Source organism: Lolium perenne, chromosome 6, assembly GCF_019359855.2.
Source record: "Lolium perenne isolate Kyuss_39 chromosome 6, Kyuss_2.0, whole genome shotgun sequence".
Lineage (NCBI taxonomy): Eukaryota > Viridiplantae > Streptophyta > Magnoliopsida > Poales > Poaceae > Lolium > Lolium perenne.
In genome coordinates, this window is record NC_067249.2 from 69,663,995 (window position 1) to 69,681,534 (window position 17,540).

General features: G+C 52.3%; 1 protein-coding gene across 1 annotated transcript; it reads right to left on the minus strand.

The window, feature by feature from the left end:
* Positions 1-860: 860 nt before the first annotated feature.
* LOC127309573 (uncharacterized) lies at positions 861-16,713 on the minus strand. The gene is made up of 5 exons (XM_071822178.1): positions 16,578-16,713; positions 4,377-4,625; positions 2,662-2,852; positions 1,308-1,611; positions 861-1,221 (listed from the first exon to the last, which is right to left on the minus strand). Exons 1-5 carry the CDS (start codon positions 16,711-16,713, stop codon positions 875-877), a joined length of 1,227 nt encoding a protein of 408 aa, XP_071678279.1. The 3' UTR covers positions 861-874.
* Between the last annotated feature and the right edge of the window lie 827 nt (positions 16,714-17,540).

Genomic DNA, 17,540 nt, shown 5'->3' on the forward strand with positions numbered 1-17,540 from the left:
AAAAGCAGATTTAAAGTTTTACATCATAGACCCCGGCATACCGGGGCAGAATTTAACGGACATTGTTTTAAGTTAACCAGGACAAAGAAACATATCACAGGCAGACATTGCATAAGAGCAGGTAATCAGATAGCAGGGGCATCAGGCGGAGCAGCACCGGCCTCGGTGTCTTCAGGGGGAGCAGTGCTGGCCTCGGGAGCTTCCGGCGGCGCGTCCTCAGCAGCCTCATCTTCATCTCCCTCGTCTTCTTCTTCCTCATCGCTGAGGTAGTCCTTGACGCCAGGAGGGGGAGGGATGAAGGTGCGGACCTCGGCATACTCAGCAAGCCGGTATGCCCGGTCCTGCCGCTTTGCGGTGAGCGCCGGATCTGTGTCCGTGGGAGCATCTGCGCGTACGCCTTGGAGAGCATCCAGATCAAGAGCAGGATACCACGAGCACACGGAGCGCAGCGCCGTGTCAGCTCCGGCACGAGCCGCGGAGCATTGCCACTCGCGGATCCGGTGCCCGGCATCATTAAGCCGCGCGGCGGTGAGCGTGATGTTCCCGGCAGCTCCTCCTCAGGCCACAGGACCTTGAAGACTTGGATGGCGGCGGCTGGCAGGTCAGCAAGAAGCCGGTCGACGGAGCGCATGTGCTGGACACGCGCGGAGAGGGCGACAAGATAGTCGTACCCATCCCAGTGCGCGTCCAGATTGGGAAATTCCCGCGCAATCCGATCCTCCCTCACCTTCTTCAAGGCATAAACCTGGGATTCCGGGAAATGCTCTACAGAAAAAAGAAAAAAGGCATAAAAACGAGACACCGGAAAAAGCATGTCGGAAAAAGCATGTCGGAAAAAGCAAGAAACAAAGATACATCTTCAAAAGGAGAAAGCTTATAAGCGAAAGAGAGGGCAAAGCAGGAACTTACGGAGAGCCAGCGCGTCTATCTTCATAACCAACCGATCATATTCCCGGTGATCGGTGGTCATGGTATCAATAAGGCGCTCCGCTGCCTTCCGCGATTTCCTCTCCTCCTCCAGCTCTGCCGTCAAGACGGTGTTGGAGTTCGTGGAGTCCTCCACGACCTCCGCCAGCCTGGCCTCCGCTGCAACCCGGGCATCCTTCAAGGCTTGCTCATGCCGGAGCGCGGCTTGTATAGCCTGTTCCTTGAGCTCCCCCAGGGCGGTCTTCTGGGCCTCCAGTGCCTCGTTGTGCTCCTTGAGGAGCTGCTCCTTCTCGCCTAAGTACCGGAAAGAAAAGTCTTAGCAAGCAACAATAGATGAAATGAAAAAAGGAACGGGTTAGCAGAAAAAGAAAGGATGGTACCTTGAAGCTTGGCGACCTGGGCCTTCAGGGCCTCGATGGTAGCTTCCGGAACAACTGTTAAGCAAAAGAGTGCATAAGTATCAAAGAAAGAAACAGTCCGGTGAAAAGATGCCGGAGGGGAAAGAAACAAACCTTGGCAGTGGCTGTGGGCCTCAGCAAGGTCCCGGTGCTCCCACAGAAGCTCCTCAAAGAGTTGCTTCCGGGCGTCGGCAGTGCTCTGTTCAAGGGAAGATGGGTGTGAGAAAGAAAGAAACAAGGTTTCAACCCGAAACTCGGGGACTGGCCATGCCGGTTTCACATGCCTCTAGTTAAAGTTTCGCGCCGAAAACTGCATTTTCACCACGAAACTCGGGGACTGGGAGAATAGATAAGATCCGGAAAGAAAAGAAACCGGCATCAACAAAAATAAAAGAAAGTTGGCAAAACTTACCACCACGTTGTTGGTAGCATCGTACCAGGCACTGTCAAACTCTTTCACGGCGCGTTTAAGCCGCGAGAAGTGTTCTTCAGTGCACCGAGCCCCGGCAGGATCTGGTGCCGGAAGGCGATCCTTCCCCAGGCCGCGGGTAGAAGCGGAGATATCCGCCTCATTCCACTTCTGGGCATAGGGGAGAAGGTGCCCCAGGTCCTTGCCCGCGCGCTTCAGATCAACAATCCGGCCCAGGAGGCCGGTAGGCTTGTCCTGGGCAGCGATAGCAGCGGGGCCGACGTGCAGCACCACGTCCCCCGAGCCGCTTGAGGCGGCGCCCTCCACAGCCTTGCCGCGGGAAGCCCCGGGCTTGAGGAACTTGGTGATCTTGGGAGTCCCGGATGGCGTCGGTTGCTTGGCCGCGGAAGGTCCTTGGCTGGGCGGCGGTGTCGGCGTGGCCTCGGGAGGAGGAGAAGGTACCGGCGCGGAAGTATCCGGCGCAGTAGGGGAAGAGCTCGACTGCTTCTTCTTCTTCTTCGGGGGAGGAGGAACCAAAGGTTCCGCCTGCCCGGCATCAGTCTGGCCGGCGCCGATGTTGCTGGCGCCGGTGTCTCGGGTCTCTGGAGGGGAGGTGAAGTCCTCCTCCGCGCGGTGATCTGGAGGTGTTGGGGCCGCGCGCCCCGAACTTGTGGTGCCTCCCGAGAGGGAGGCAGAGCTGTTGCCGGCACCAGATGGTACCGGACTTGACTGAGGAGGAGGAGTTGAGGTCCTCGCGGAGCCGGCAGAGCCAAGCTCAAGCGCAGGGCTGAAAGAAAGGAAAAAGAGAGCAAATTGGAAAAAAGCAACCGGAAAAGAACTCGGTGGAAACAAAGAGAGCATAAAAGAGATAAAAACTTACCCGGAAGACATCGGCATCCGCTTCTGCTTGTAGCGCTTGGTGCCAACCTGCTTCCCTCCAATGACTTCAGTCCGAGGACGTTTGCCAGAGGGAGCATGGCTGGGGCCGGCGCCAGCAGCAGGAGGATCGCTCTTCTGGCCCTCGGCCATGAGCTTATCCAGAAACTCGTCGCCAACCTCGGCCTGCAGGGGAGGTTCGTGCTCATGGATCTGTGGGTTGTTGCTGGCTGAGGGAGTGTCTACAGAATGGAAGTAACAAAAAGAGTATAAGAAAACGAACAGAAAGGCTACCTCAAGTATGGTCAAGTCATCAGACGAACCAGCTGGTTCCGGCAGAGACTTGCCAAGGCGGGAAGATGGAATCCGGCCCATCCTCAGATCCAGCCAATGAATGACGGGATCTGGATCATACTTATCCAGAGGCCTCTTCCGGCAAGGGCCTCGTCGGTCTGAGTCGATCCGAGGGAAACGAGCCCTAGCCTGAGAACAAAGGAAAAAAGAGAGATTAGTCGCAAATATGAAAGTTACCGGTAATACGACCTGAGCCGCGCAGTTTCTTACATCTTGGGACGGAGGATTTTTGGAGCTGAGAGGGCAAAGGCCCCACTCCCAGTCATCCGGCATGTCCGTTTGGCAGATTTGGCTAGCCTTCAGGACCACATCAGCCTTGCTCAAGGGCAAGCCGGTGATCTTGGTGGGATCACCGGGGCCGTACATCTCACTAATCTTGTGAGCGCGCTGTTGAAGGGGAAGCACCCGGCGGCAGATGAAGGTGTGGATGATATCGTCGGAGCAGATATCGGTATCCTTCATCAACCTCAGCATAAAGCGCACAACCCGATTCGTCTCGGCATGATCCGTTCCGGGGTTATACTGCCAGTTGGTCTTGGCGGGCGGCGCCGGGTTGAACGCCGGCAAGTTGATGAGGTCGTCGTCGCCCGCGTTCTTCACATAGAAGAACGTCGTCTGCCACAACCGGCAAGACTCGAGGCCGTTGAACTTAAAAAAGGGGCTCCCTTGGCGGGAGCCGATGATGCAAGACCCGCATTGAACGGGGGGTTTGGGCGCAGAAATGTCCTTGCCCTGGACCGAATTGATCCGGAGGGAGAAAAAGCGGGCAAACGTCTCGCGAGCGGGACGGATGCCAATGTAGCCCTCCATGAAGGCCACAAAGCAAGAAAGATAAAAAACGGCGTTGCCGGGAAGATGGTGAGGTTGGAGGCGATAGAAGTCGAGGAATCGGCGAAAGAAATCAGAAGCAGGAAGGCCGAAGCCACGCTCAAAGTGAGCAAGGAAAACAACGGCCTCACCGGGTTTGAGCACCGGTTGGATCTCGTCGCCTGGAAGCCGGCAGATGACTCCTTCCGGAATCCTCCTAGACCGGTAGAGCCAGTCGATCTCGAACTGGGTCACGTCGGAACCTCTCCAGGCTCCGCGTGTCTTGTCCTTTCCGGAGGCCCGGCTAGATGTACCGGCCTCTTGTTTCCGGCTAGATGCCAGATCCATCCGGGCGAGGTCGTCGGTTAACCCGTCGGAAGCGCTACTATCTTGGTTGCTAGAGGTGGCAGCAGGGAGAGACCCTTCGCTAGACATGAGGATCTAGGGACGCCGGAATCTACCGAGAAACAGTTTTCCCCAAACAGACCCTCGCGCGAAGATCTACGAGTAAGAGGAAAAGCAAAAACAAAGAACGGATAAATACTCTACCGCCCCCAAGATCCGAAGTGCAAGAAAGAAAGGGGTAAAGGCGTATGGGGCCTAACCTGAGGCGGCGGAGTCGTGGAGGAAGAGGTTCGCCGGAGGAATGGTGAGCCTGCGGTCGGCGAGGGAGTCCGTCGACGGCGAGGTGAGGAAGTCCTTGAGGAAACACGAATGCAGCGGACGCGGTGAGCGCGCTGCAGAAGGTTCCCGCACGAGGAAGTCCGGCGGAACGGAGGCGTGAGTTCGCCGGGCGATGGGCTCAAACGAGCGGCGGTGGACGGAGAACGGCGAAGGCACGGAGGCGAAGAGCTCTGTGCGCAGGGAAGTGGAGAATGCGAAGAAGAGGAAGAAGGAGCGGCGGTTGCGCTTATAAAGAAGAAGGAAAGTGGGCTGGAAACCGCTGGGCCGTGGCGGTTCGCCTCGCGGCCCGCAGCGGTTCACACCATGGGCCGCCACGTGTCGACGAGGTACACGCGAAAAACAGGAGGCCACACGGAGGCACACAGGGGATCCAGAACGGCTAGTGGGATCCGCCGCGGTGCATTAAATGGGCGCGCGGGAGTCGAAGCGAATTGACAACTGACACTGACGCGTCAGTTACAGTGCGCATGTCTGTCAGGCGTGGGGCCCGAGATATTCTCGACCTCGCCGAGGAGGTACTTAATGGTTAAGATACCGGAAGACAAGATACCGGGGAATGACTTGCGAAGAAAAGATAAGGGGGATCCGGGCAAAGATGCCGGATCCAAGCATGACGCCGGATGGATCAAACCGGTATCCAAAGACATAAGAACCTGGCATGGTCTGTTGGATAGGATCCGCCAGACTATACCAGCTTCGGGGACTAATGTTGGGGGGATGACCCCTGGTATGCCAAAGGCATGCCAAACCGGATGGTTTGAGCCATCAGGATACCGGTTAGATGTTCATGCCGGAGTCTAAGATAGGCATTTGGCTGAACAGGCTAAACCGGTATCCTCATAAGAGGGATACCGGAACCAGATAGAAAAGGTACCGGGCCACCGGTAGGAAGGGCTTGTCGGCAAAGCTGGTCAAAGATCCTCTCCAGAGCTAGAAGACAAAGATGAGCTAAGCAAAGTAGCTTTAAACGAAGGGCTGACGATAAAGAAGAAGATGACGAAGAAAGAAGCCGGAGGACGTCAGCCTCCCTGATTAAAGAAGACCCCGGTGTCATCTATGATTAAAGTAGCTTTGTACAGTAGCTGATAAAGTAGTTTGTCCAGTCAAAGATGCCATTAGGGTTTCTTGCACTGTAAGCCACCCTCTCCCCTATATAAGGAGAGGGGGCAGCCCTTCTTCACGGGCACGCATGTATGTATGTAGACAGAACCTGTAACCTGTGTGAATCAATGAACATGGTGATCTAGAGGGAGTTCTTCCTTGTGTCTTTCTTCTTCAACCTCTGGCCTTGGCCAAGTTCTTGAGGAAACCATCCGGAATCTCTTCCCACCTGATCACAAACCCTCCCCCGAATCCTCTTGCGTCCATTCGGCCCCAATCTAAGCCATCCTATGGCATCTGCTCGTTCACCACGACGACAGGGCGTTCTTTGGCGTATGAGCACAAGGTTCTTTCACCAAACGAGCATTTTCTTGAACTTAGAAATAACTCCGAAATTTTGCAAAAAACCGGTTAAACCGGGGTTAGTTAAATTTTCCGGATTGTTCTTTCCTGCTCTCCCTCTTCGCAGTTCATGTGCTTATCTCCTACCGGTTTATCTTGCTTGCCATGAAGCCGGTTTGCGGACAGCAGCAGAGTCGAAGACTCCGGTAGGATTTAGCACACTACTAAACCGGAAAGAAAAAACATTCAATAAGCAACCGGTAAACTGAAAAAATAAGCAAGTTACATGCAACCTTATTGGGGTAGTCCCCGAGATTCATTCAAGGTTCCGGCATCTTTTATTCATAGCATATAAGGTACAAAAAGGAACTTCTTACACCATAACTTCAAGAGTAGAAAGGACGCAACAGAGCTACATTCCATGGGCGCTTGCTCTCCTCTCCGGACCTGTCCGCCTTTCCTTTTTTCCACTCCTGTGCATCGATCAAGTAATATGCATCATTGTGAAGCACCTTGCTTACAATGAAGGGACCTTCCCATGGTGGCAAAAGCTTATGCCGGCCTTCAGTGCGCTGCACTAGGCGTAGTACGAGATCTCCTTCCCGGAAAACTCTCGGGTTAACCTTCCGGTTATGATAGCGTCTGAGGTTTTGCTGGTAAATGGCTGTTCTTGCCAAAGCTAGCTCTCTTGCTTCTTCTAGCAAGTCAACATCATTTTCTCTGGCCTCTTTGACCTCTTGCTCAGTATAGAGCTATACCCTTGGTGAATCATGAATGATGTCGGTTGGTATGACCGCTTCTGCTCCGTAACCCATGAAGAACGGAGTGTATCCGGTAGACTGGTTTGGAGTTGTTCTTATACTCCATAGTACCGATGGTAGCTCATCGAGCCAACATCCCGGTGACTTTTCCACTGCATCAATGAGTCTAGGTTTGATACCGGAAAGTACCAAAGCATTCATTCTTTCCACTTGGCCATTGCCTTGTGGGTGTGCCACTGAGCATAAATCCAACCGGATGTTGTTGTCCTCACAAAACCTTTTGAACTCACCTTGAGCAAAGTTGGTTCCATTATCAGTGATGATGCTGTGCGGGTATCCATACCGCAAAATGACATCTTTTAAGAATTTCACCGCAGTGTGCCCATCACATTTTGCGATAGGTTTCACTTCTAGCCACTTGGTGAATTTATCCACCATAACCAAGATGTGAGTCATGCTGCTTCTTGCAGTTTTGAATGGGCTAACCATGTCAAGGCACGAAACGGCGAACGGCCATGTTAGTGGTATTGTCTTTAAACCGGATGCTGGGGTATGATTTTGCTTGGCGTACCTCTGGCACCCGTTGCATTTTCTTACCAAATCCTCAGCGTTTTCCAAAGCAGTGGGCCAATAAAACCCATGCCGGAATACTTTTGCTACCAAAGCCCTTGATGAAGCATGATGCCCACATTCTCCTTGGTGAATTTCCTCAAGCATTTCTTTCCCTTCTTCCGGTTCCACACATCTTTGAAGGACACCGGTGACGCTTCTCTTGTACACCTCACCATTGATGAATGTATATGCCTTGGACCTTCTTTGTATTCTTCTTGACTCATTTTCGTCATCCGGCAAGGTGCCGTTGATCAGGAATTCCTTAATAGGTTTAACCCACGATGGTGTCTCTCGAACCAAAAACACCGGTGCATCTATCTCCATGCTATCTACCAGCATCGTTTCTCCCGGTATGGGCACAACAGTCCCCGAGCTTGCCGGAGCAGTCCCCGGGTTTCCTTCATCAATATCCATGGGTACTACGTGAGATTCCGGTACAAAAATTGATTCTGATTCCGGGCTTGGTTTGATCGACGGTGCTCTTAAGTGAGCCAAAGCTATTCCGGGAGGAATTTCTTGCCTGGATGAGCCCAGCTTGGACAAAGCATCCGCGGCTTCATTTTCTGCGCGCGACACATGGTGAAATTCACACCCTTCGAAGAATCCGGCAATCTTTTGCACGTGAAACCGGTACGAGGCCATGTTGGCATCTTTTGCATCCCAATCCCCGAAACACTGCTGTACCACAAGATCTGAATCTCTATAGCAAATGATTCGGTGTGCACCGATTTCTTTTGTGACCTTAAGCCCATGGATCAAAGCTTCATATTCAGCGACATTATTCGACGCCCTGAAATGTACTTGCAAAACATACCGGAGGTGATCTCCTTTTGGTGAGGTGAGCACCACACCGGCACCTAGACCCTCTTTGAGCTTGGATCCATCAAAGTGCATTTTCCAGTATTCTATCCTCTGATCTGGCGGTTTGTATTGCATTTCCGCCCAATCAACGAGGAAGTCAGCCAAAGCCTGTGATTTTATGGCGTCCCTTCTTTCGTACGCTGGTACATATGGTGATATCTGGATTGCCCATTTTGCAATCCTTCCGTTAGCGTCCTTGTTGCACATGATATCGGAGATTGGTGCTTCACTCACCACCTTCATAGGATGCTCTTCAAAGTAGTGCTTGAGCTTTGTGGCGGCCATGTACACGCCATAAGTCATCTTTTGGAAATGAGGGTAGTTTTGTTTTGAGAGGGAGAGCACCTCGCTCAGGTAGTATACCGGCCTCTGGACGACTTTTCCTTCCTCTTCTCTTTCAACTACAACCACTACGCTCACAACCCGGTTTGTTGCCGCTATGTATAATAGCATAGGCTCTCTCTCTAGAGGTGAAGCCAATATAGGTGCTGTGGCTAGCATTGTTTTCAGTTCCTTAAACGCTGCCCCATTTCGAGGGGTCCAGACGAACTTGTCGGATTTTTTCATCAGAGCATAGAGTGGCAGAGCTTTTTCTCCCAACCTGCTCACGAACCGGCTTAGTGATGCCAAGCTTCCGGTAAACTTTTGCACATCTTTTAGCTCTCGAGGGACAGTCATTCTTTCTATCGCCCGGATTTTTACCGGATTGACTTCTATGCCCCGGCTTGATACCAGGAAACCGAGCAGCTTGCCGGCAGGGACACCGAAGGTGCATTTTGTCGGATTAAGTTTCATCCGGAATCGTCTTAGGTTATCGAATGTTTGCCGGATGTCATCGATTAAGGTGTTCTTTACCTTAGTTTTTATCACAATGTCGTCTACATAGACTTGCACATTCTTTCCGATTTGATCAAACAAGCATTTTTGCATGCAGCGCTGGTACGTTGCACCAGCGTTGCGCAAACCAAAGGGCATAGTAACATAGCAATAAGCCCCATGCGGGGTAATGAACGCAGTTTTTATTTGATCTTCCTTTTTCAAGGGAATTTGGTGGAAGCCGGAATAGGCATCCAGGAAGGACAACAACTCACACCCAGCAGTTGAATCAATCACTTGATCGATCCGTGGCAAAGGAAAAGGGTCTCTTGGGCAAGCCTTGTTTAGGTTGGTGTAGTCGATGCACATGCGCCACACCTTCGGAGCTTTTGCCTCCAGGTTCTCATCTTTTTTCTTTTTGACCATTACTGGATTGGCCAGCCACTCTGTGTGCGTGACCTCCACAATGAATCCGGCAACAAGCAGTTTTGTCACCTCCTCTCCTATGATTTTCCTTCTATCTTCAGCGAACCGGCGCAGGGGTTGTCGCACCGGCTTGGCATCTTTCCGGACATTCAAGGAGTGCTCAGCCAGCTCCCTCGGAACACCTACCAAATCATCAGTTGACCAGGCAAAGATATTCCGATTCTCACGGAGGAAGCTGACGAGCGCGCTTTCCTATGCTTGATCAAGTCCGGCACCGATACGAACGGTGCGCTCTGGGTAAGCCGGATCCAGCACAATGTCCTTTGTTTCATTTGTCGGCTTGAACGCCGGTGAACCCAAGTTTCCACTCATTGCCGCTAAGCTCAATTGTGAGGACTGAGCCAGCGCAACAGCTGTTTGCATCCTTTTCTTTTCCTCCGCGATCACCAGCGATTCCGCTAGGTTTGATCCGGCAGACGCAGTTTCCAGTGAGACCTTATAGTTTCCCACCACAGTCAAGGGCCCACGAGGTGCCGGCATCTTCATCTTGAGGTAAGCCGTATGAGTGGTAGCCATGAAAGCTGCCAGTGCTGGTCTTCCCAACAACGCATGGTAAGGACTATCTAGGTCCACCACCTCAAACTCGACATTTTCAACCCGGCAATTGTCACGTCCTCCAAATGCCACGTCCACCCGAACTTTTCCTATCGGGGCACAGGACAAGCCCGGAACAATCCCGTGGAACGTTGTGCGCGTTGGCTGAAGCATGTTTTCTGTTATGCCCAACGTACGCATGGTGTGCTTGTACATGATGTTTATGCTGCTGCCGTTATCTATCAGCACCTTGCTGAACTTTACTCGAGTCTGTGGCCCTTTCATGATTGGGTCCACAACAAGAGCATATCCACCCGGATTCGGCATGATCTTAGGGTGATCCTTAAATGACCAGGTAATTTCCTGATCTGACCACAACATGTACTTGGGGACTGCCGGCATCACGGCATTGACCTCCATGGAGCGGCGGTGTACACTTTGCCTGTCTATTGGCTCAGTGACAAAGACAACACAGCACATATCCGGACCCTCGTAAACATTCCGGCCTAAAGGTGCCGGTGGAGGTGGCTGATCATCTTGCTCCACCCGGTTAACCTGCTGGTACTGCTGCCGGTTTGGCTGCACCGGTAAGGCGTTTGCCCCGGTAAGTGGCGGTGGTGGTGGTAGCTGTTGCTGCCGCGGCATGTCTTGTGGTGGCTGTGCATCCTTTACCGTTCCCTTTTGCATCAAGTACTTGGTCCAGGTACAATCTTTCGTCAGATGGTTTGACGGGTGTGCCGGATTCGGTGTGTGCCACCAGCAAGGTTTGTCCATGGCAGCTTCCATGGTGTACTTTGCGGGTTCTTGCCAGTTTCTTTTCTGGACCCAGGGTTTCTTTTCCACCCATTGTTTCTTAGGACCCGCCCACGGCTGCGATCCGGTTCTTTGCCTCCATCGCCGCTGGCCTCGTAGTTTTCCCCGCACGATAGCAACTTGCTGCGGACCGTACCTTCGATCCGGAAAATCTTCTCTTCTTTTGTTATTCCGGTTATCCCGGTGTTGCTCGTGGCGCAGCTATTCCGGCTCAGGTTGCACTGCCGGCTGCGTTGGGTCTCCCAACGCATAGCTATCTGCCACACGTATCATCTCTGCCAACGTTGTCGGCATGTTCCGCTGCAACTTTTGCCACAACGGTGAACCTCTTCTGCACCCACTGCTAAACCAAGCAATGGCCTGTGCCTCGATTACCCCTTCACAGGAGTTCCTTGTCGTGTTCCACCGGGCCAGATAATCCCGGTCTGTTTCGTTCGGGCGCTGTACGCACAGAGCGAGTTGTTGCGGCCTGTTTGGCCTCTGATAGGTACTGCTGAAATTGCTCACAAAAGCTTCCTCAAAATCCAGCCATCCATTTATGCTTCCTGCCGGCAAGTTGTTTAGCCATATTCTTGCCGGTCCAACCAAAAACGATGGTATGATCCTCACGGCCCAACGCCGATTTCCTCCTCCTGCTACGGTTCCTCCACCGCCTGCGACATATACCGCGGTTACGTAATCCGCGAGCCAGTCTTCCGGCTTCGTAGTGCCATCGTATGTTTTTGTGTCACGGGGCAACATAAAGTTGCGCACTGGTGGTTTTTCTTTCATGATCCTTGGGCCAAAGCATTTTGGGCCTGGAGGACCTTCCTCCTCGATCATTTCTGACAAGTACACTCTATCCAGATGGTGCCTCGCATCCCGTTCCGGTAGGTATCTCTCTCCCAGGCGTTCTCCCAATGCGTTCCGGAAAGCTGCCGGTCTTGCAGAATCAGCTTCATCATAACACTCCGGTACCGCGGCCCTTGCCTGCCGGTACCTCGGGCGATCTATTTCCTCCTCATCGTATGCTGCCCTTGCAGCTCGATAATTTTGCCCGGTCTCATATCTACCGGCATGATTGTTTCCGGCATAGCCTCCTCTGGCGTAGCCTCGTTCTGCCCCTTGGCTTTTTCTATCGGCATCATGTTGCCCGGCTTGTTGCTTTCCGGCAAGAACCGGATCGTACACAGTCATCTGCTGTGCGTTCACCTCTTTTTCTCTTCTTCTGTCCGGATGGGGGGACGATGCCTGCCCATGGGACTTGCTTCCGGCATTCTTTGTTGAACGCGCGGACTTTGAGGCCGCGGCCTTGTTCAGTTTAGCCAGCTGCTCAGCATTCTGCTGCTCAATAGTTTCCAGCAGCTCTCTAACACGCTCTTGCTGTTTGGCCAAAGCATCTCCGGACAGCGACTCGCACAGCTCTACTGCTGCTTTAGCAGCTTTTATAGTTTTATCCGGGCTACTGTACTTAGGTTTTTCCACGATGCTAACAGATGCAGAGGTACTTTTGCCGGCATGAATCTCTTTGCGCAAATCCTGATCTAGGTTGCGAGCTTTTAGCCGGTTTTCCGGCATCCTAGCAGCATGCGCGCTAACAGAAGCAAAGCCATGGGCAGCGTTGTACTCACGTAGGGTAAGGTTCAGCTCGCGCTGCGCCCGGATGATGTCCTTGCCGCTCTCGAGCACCTTTTGGCGCTGCGCCTCCAGCTCCGCCTGAGCTGCTGCCGGATCGACGTTCTGCGCGATGGGGGTGGCGAGGACGTTCATCGCCGCTTGAAGCGGTGTTTCCGGTGGCGCGGATGACGCTCCCGCTGCGCCTGCGTCGCGCTCCAGCGGTGGCTTGGCCGCACGGGTCGAAACCGCATGACCAGCACCTTCACCCACAGCCTCTTTTCCTGCACCAACCACACCGGTCATCATTACCTCGACGCTGCCGGCGGCGCGGCCAGCATGGCGCCATCTTGGCGGGTCCGGTGCCACCAGCACCGGCGAGAGGCGCTGGCGCACAGGGACGGTGCCGAGGTAGACGCGGTGGCTGCCAAACTCGATGATGCGGCCGTTCTTGGGGAAGATGCCGCCGTTGGCGAAGCAACCCGCGTTGTCGTTGATGAAGTCCATGGCGTAGATGCGCTGCACAAGCGCGGACACCGTACGCTCGCCGGAGATCTCGAGGACGCCCGCCCGAATGTGAACTCCTTCAAGCGCCACTTCATGCCCCACGGTGGGCGCCAACTGTCGTCGTGGTGAACAGACAGATGCCATAGGATGGCTTAGATTGGGGCCGAATGGACGCTAGAGGATTCGGGGGAGGGTTTGCGATCAGGTGGGATGAACTTCCGGATGGTTTCCTCAAGAACTTGGCCAAGACCAGAGGTTGAAGAAGAAAGACAAGAGGAAGAACTCTTTACTAGATCGCTAGCTTCATTGATCTGAGCATGGTTACAAGTTCTATCGTCTAATCCTTCCTGTGGTCTCGCGCCTGTAAGAGGCAGTACCCCCTCTCCTTATATAGGGGAGAGGGTGGCTTACAGAACAAGAAACCCTAATGGCATCTTTGACTGGACAAACTACTTTACAAAGCTACTTTAATCATAGATGACGCCGGGGTCCTCTTTAATCAGGGCTGCTGATGTCCTCCGGCTTCTTTTAACGTCATCCCTCTCTTTGGCGCCAGGGCTCCGATTAAAGCCACTTTGCTTAGCTCATCCTTGTCTTCTTGCTCTGAAGAGAATCTTTGACCAGTTCTGCCGACAGGCCCTTCAGTCCGGTATCTTCTTTACCGGGTTCCGGCATACCCCCTTGGGGATGCCGGCTTAGCTTCACTTAGCCTAAACTCCTATCTTACTTTCCGGTAAGAAAATTAAACCGGTATCTTGATGGCTCAAACCATCCGGTTTGGCATGCCTTTGGCATACCGGGGGTTATCCCCCCAACAGCGCCACCTTCCAAGTAGCTGTCCTGGCGATGCTGTTGATACTTTCTTCATCCGAAGAATAATTGGCACTACAGACGAACGACGTGTCATCCGAGCCCAATCCATGCCTGGTGTCGCAGTTGAGGCAATAGTATGATGTCAGATCGGACAACATAGATTTATCGGATCCAATAGACATAGATGACGTTGATCGGCGCGGAGTTAATGGTACTGAAGATGTTGATGTCGATGCCGATAGTGTAGCCGATAGACCGACTGGAACTGGAGTCGACGCGGTCGATCCTGCCGCTGATGATGACAGAGTCCTTGCTGTGTTGGAGGCGACCGGGTCGGGCAGTCAAAGGATGCCCTTGGTGTTGATGCAGCAGTGGACGCTCCCGAACGTCATATCCAACCCGGCTTGGAGATCCGAAAAGATCGGACGAGACGAGTCATTGTGCGGAGTAAACTCGAAGGACCCGAATCGAATCGAGTTCCCCGAGCTTGGTGATGAAGGGCCGACGACAATGTCGGCGATGCTGATGAAGTTGTGGACGACATGACTGGAGAAGCCGATGACGAGCCTTGTGTCAACAGGGTCCCACAGACGGTGCCAATTGATGAGGGTGCTCCTCGGCAATGCCCACCTTTTGGGGCTTAGGGTTGACAGAATCCTGCAGGCTGACACGAGACATCGGATACCAAATAGACAGGGAGAGAGATTTACCCAGGTTCGGGGCCCTCGATGAGGTAAAACCCTTACTTCCTGCTTGTCTGATCTTGATTGTCGAAATTATTGGGTTTACAATGGGGTAGCCGAAGGCTAAGACTAAGATCTCGTCGAGAGGCTAAGATTTCTAATGATCCAGCTCTAGACTTGCGGTGAATCTGGCTGCGGTGATTGTGTGTCCCTCGACAGACCCTCTCCTGACCCTTATATTGCAGGCCAGATCCCAAGAGGTATGTCCGGGTTCGACTAGTTTACAAAGTGTTCTATATCTAAACTTTCCTTGTCCTTCGTCTTCTTGCCTTGTTCATAGAGAATCTTTCTTCGGAACCGACGTATCGGCCCACCTTAGTCGGTGGATGATCTTCATGGGCCCCTGGTTGGGCCGTAGGAGGTAGCATAATATTGGTTACCCAAAGGGTAATGCCCACATCAATAGTTTTATTCGACTGCTTGCAGCTATGGATCTCAAAAAAGACTGCTTGCAGCTATTTGATATTTGATGGAGCGGGCTGCTTGGGCCGCCGGAACGGGCGAATGCTAGCCCAGCAACCGCAAGTAAATTCCACAACCACACGACCTCCTTGTTCGTTTCTTTCCTTCACCGTTTCTTTCCTTCACCCCTCGGAACAAACATTTTATTTAACCGGTGGCAATGGCCAGTAATTTCGACTGAGAAACATGGGCAAGTATAAGTTGGACAATTTTTTTGAGGAGAAACCTTACTTCCTTTATTAGTAGGTAAAGATAAAGATAAAGACTACTACAACATGGAATTTCTGGTACGTGACCAGGAATTGAAGGGATTTGCTAGTTCAATTAGATGAGAACTAAGTTAACACTCAGTCAAGTTCTATATTGTTTGATTGTATTGTGATTCGTGCATATGAGTTAACTTGTAAGTTGGGTTGCACTTGATTTTTTCAGTTGCAACTCAGGTTATAACTGAGTTTTTTTAGTTGTAAGTGGGGATGCAACTAAAAAGTAATAATACTCTATACCGTTAGATTTGCTTGGTGATAGTCATGAGTCGCAACATGAGTTGCAACTGAAATTTTAATGGCATCATCTGACTGAGAATGAAGTAAGTTCTCAGTCAACTCAGAACTATTCATACCCGGGATTTGGTAGTTCTTAGCTAGCCGAGAACTAAGTTTGTTCTCGGTTAAGTCCTACATTGTTTGATTGCATCGTGATTAATGTATATGACTTGCAAGTTTGGTTTCTCAGTTGCAAATGATGTTGCAACTGAGTTTTTTTAGTTGCAAGTGTAGATGTAACTAAAAAAATTACTCTAAATCATTAGATTTGCTTGGTAATTTGTGATAGTCATGAGTTATAATATGAATTGCAACTAAAATTTAGTGACCTGATTTGACTGTTAATTCCTGGTAACCAAAAACTGGCCACACCCGGAATTTCAGCCTAGCAGCGCGAGTCTAAGAAGCGGGTATAACACGTCGCGTCTGACCATAAGTATGATGGGGATGGCGAGAGGGAGACGACGCATCGAAATACGGAATGCTGCAAGTTTAGAACCTCAAAGCAGGTTGAACGGTGGAGTACCTATATAACCGGGTGACGTGGGCATTACCCTTCGGGTAACTGTTATTGCCCTATCCTGTACGGCCCAACTGGAGGCCCATGAAGACAGCCGATGGCAAGGTGGGCCGCTAGGTCGATGACGAAGAAGATTTCTTGAAGAATAAGACGGAGAGGAACCGAACAAGGAAAGTTTAGAACTAGGTCTCTTGTAAACCTAGTCGTACTCGTGCAGATCTCTTGGGACCTGGCCCCCTATATAAAGGCCAGGAGAGGGGCTGCCGAGACACACAATCAATCTTAGCAACTTTAGCCACCGCAAGTCCAGAGCTCGGTCACCGTAGCACTTAGCCTCTCGATGAGAACACAGCCGAAACCTTCGGCACCCCATTGTAACCCAATATTTGCATAATCAAGATCAGACATGCAGGACGTAGGGGTGTTACCTCATCGAGGGCCTTGAACCTGGGTAAATTGCTCTTTTCGCTTGTCTGTTAACCGATATCTCATGTCAGCCTACAGGATTCCATCAACCCTAAGCCCCAATCGGAGGGCATTGTCGAGGAGCACCCTCGTCAATTGGCGCCGTCTGTGGGAAATCTGTCGGCGGAAGGCAGGTCATCGGCAGCACCAGTCACGTCCGCAGCGTTCATGCTGGAATCACCAACACCACCAGAACGGAGGGATTCGGTCCGTTGCGGGTCATTCCAGTTCGTGCCGCACACCGAGGCGTCGCGTTCAGTCTCCGCAGAACCTCGTGGCAACATGGATACTACTTTCGGTGGTGTTCACTTCATCGTCGATTCCAGAGGGTTGCTTCGCCTCCCTAGTTCAAACGCATCAAGCCCAGGAACTTCGGCTCCAAGAAATATCACGCCAGCAGCGGCCTTGGCGGCCCTATCCAGGAGCGCCGGAAAGGGCAGCCGAAGCAGCTTCAACGCCGTAGAGGAGCAAAGGAAAAGACGAAGCAAAGGAAAAGACGAAGGGACTCACGCCGCGAAAGGGAAGAGCGAATCGTGGCTCGCCCTCGGCAGTACGAGCAAGGATGCCATAATGCGCGGCCAAACAAGAATCGCCTTCGCACACCATACCTATCAGCCACGGAGCAGCTTGAAGCACCGTGTTACCTGCACTCTTACATTGATCCAAAGGATTGCCTCGAGAAATCCAGTCATTTGCTTAGGAACTGTCGAGAGTTCCTCGAGATTCGGCAGTTCTGCGATGACCTTAGGGCTGAAGCCGCGGCAAGAGTCCACACGATGGAGAGAAGAGTGGCATCCTACAGTTATCGACCAGAACCATACGTGCCAGAACCATACGTGCCAGATCCGTACGTACCAGAACCGTACGTGCCGGAGCCATACGTACCAGCGGGAGGAGACCAGTACGCCCCAGCCGAAGCGTTTCCAGAATCTTGCGGACAAGTCAACATGATTCATAAAACCAGTTTTTCGAAGAGAGAAGTCAAGTAGTTTTCTCGGGAAGTGAAGTACGCAGAAGTGGCCATGGTCGACACACCCGAATATATCGACTGGTCAGACCAAAGCATATCGTTTAGCAAGGCAGATCACCCGAAGGCCGTCCCGAGGCCTGG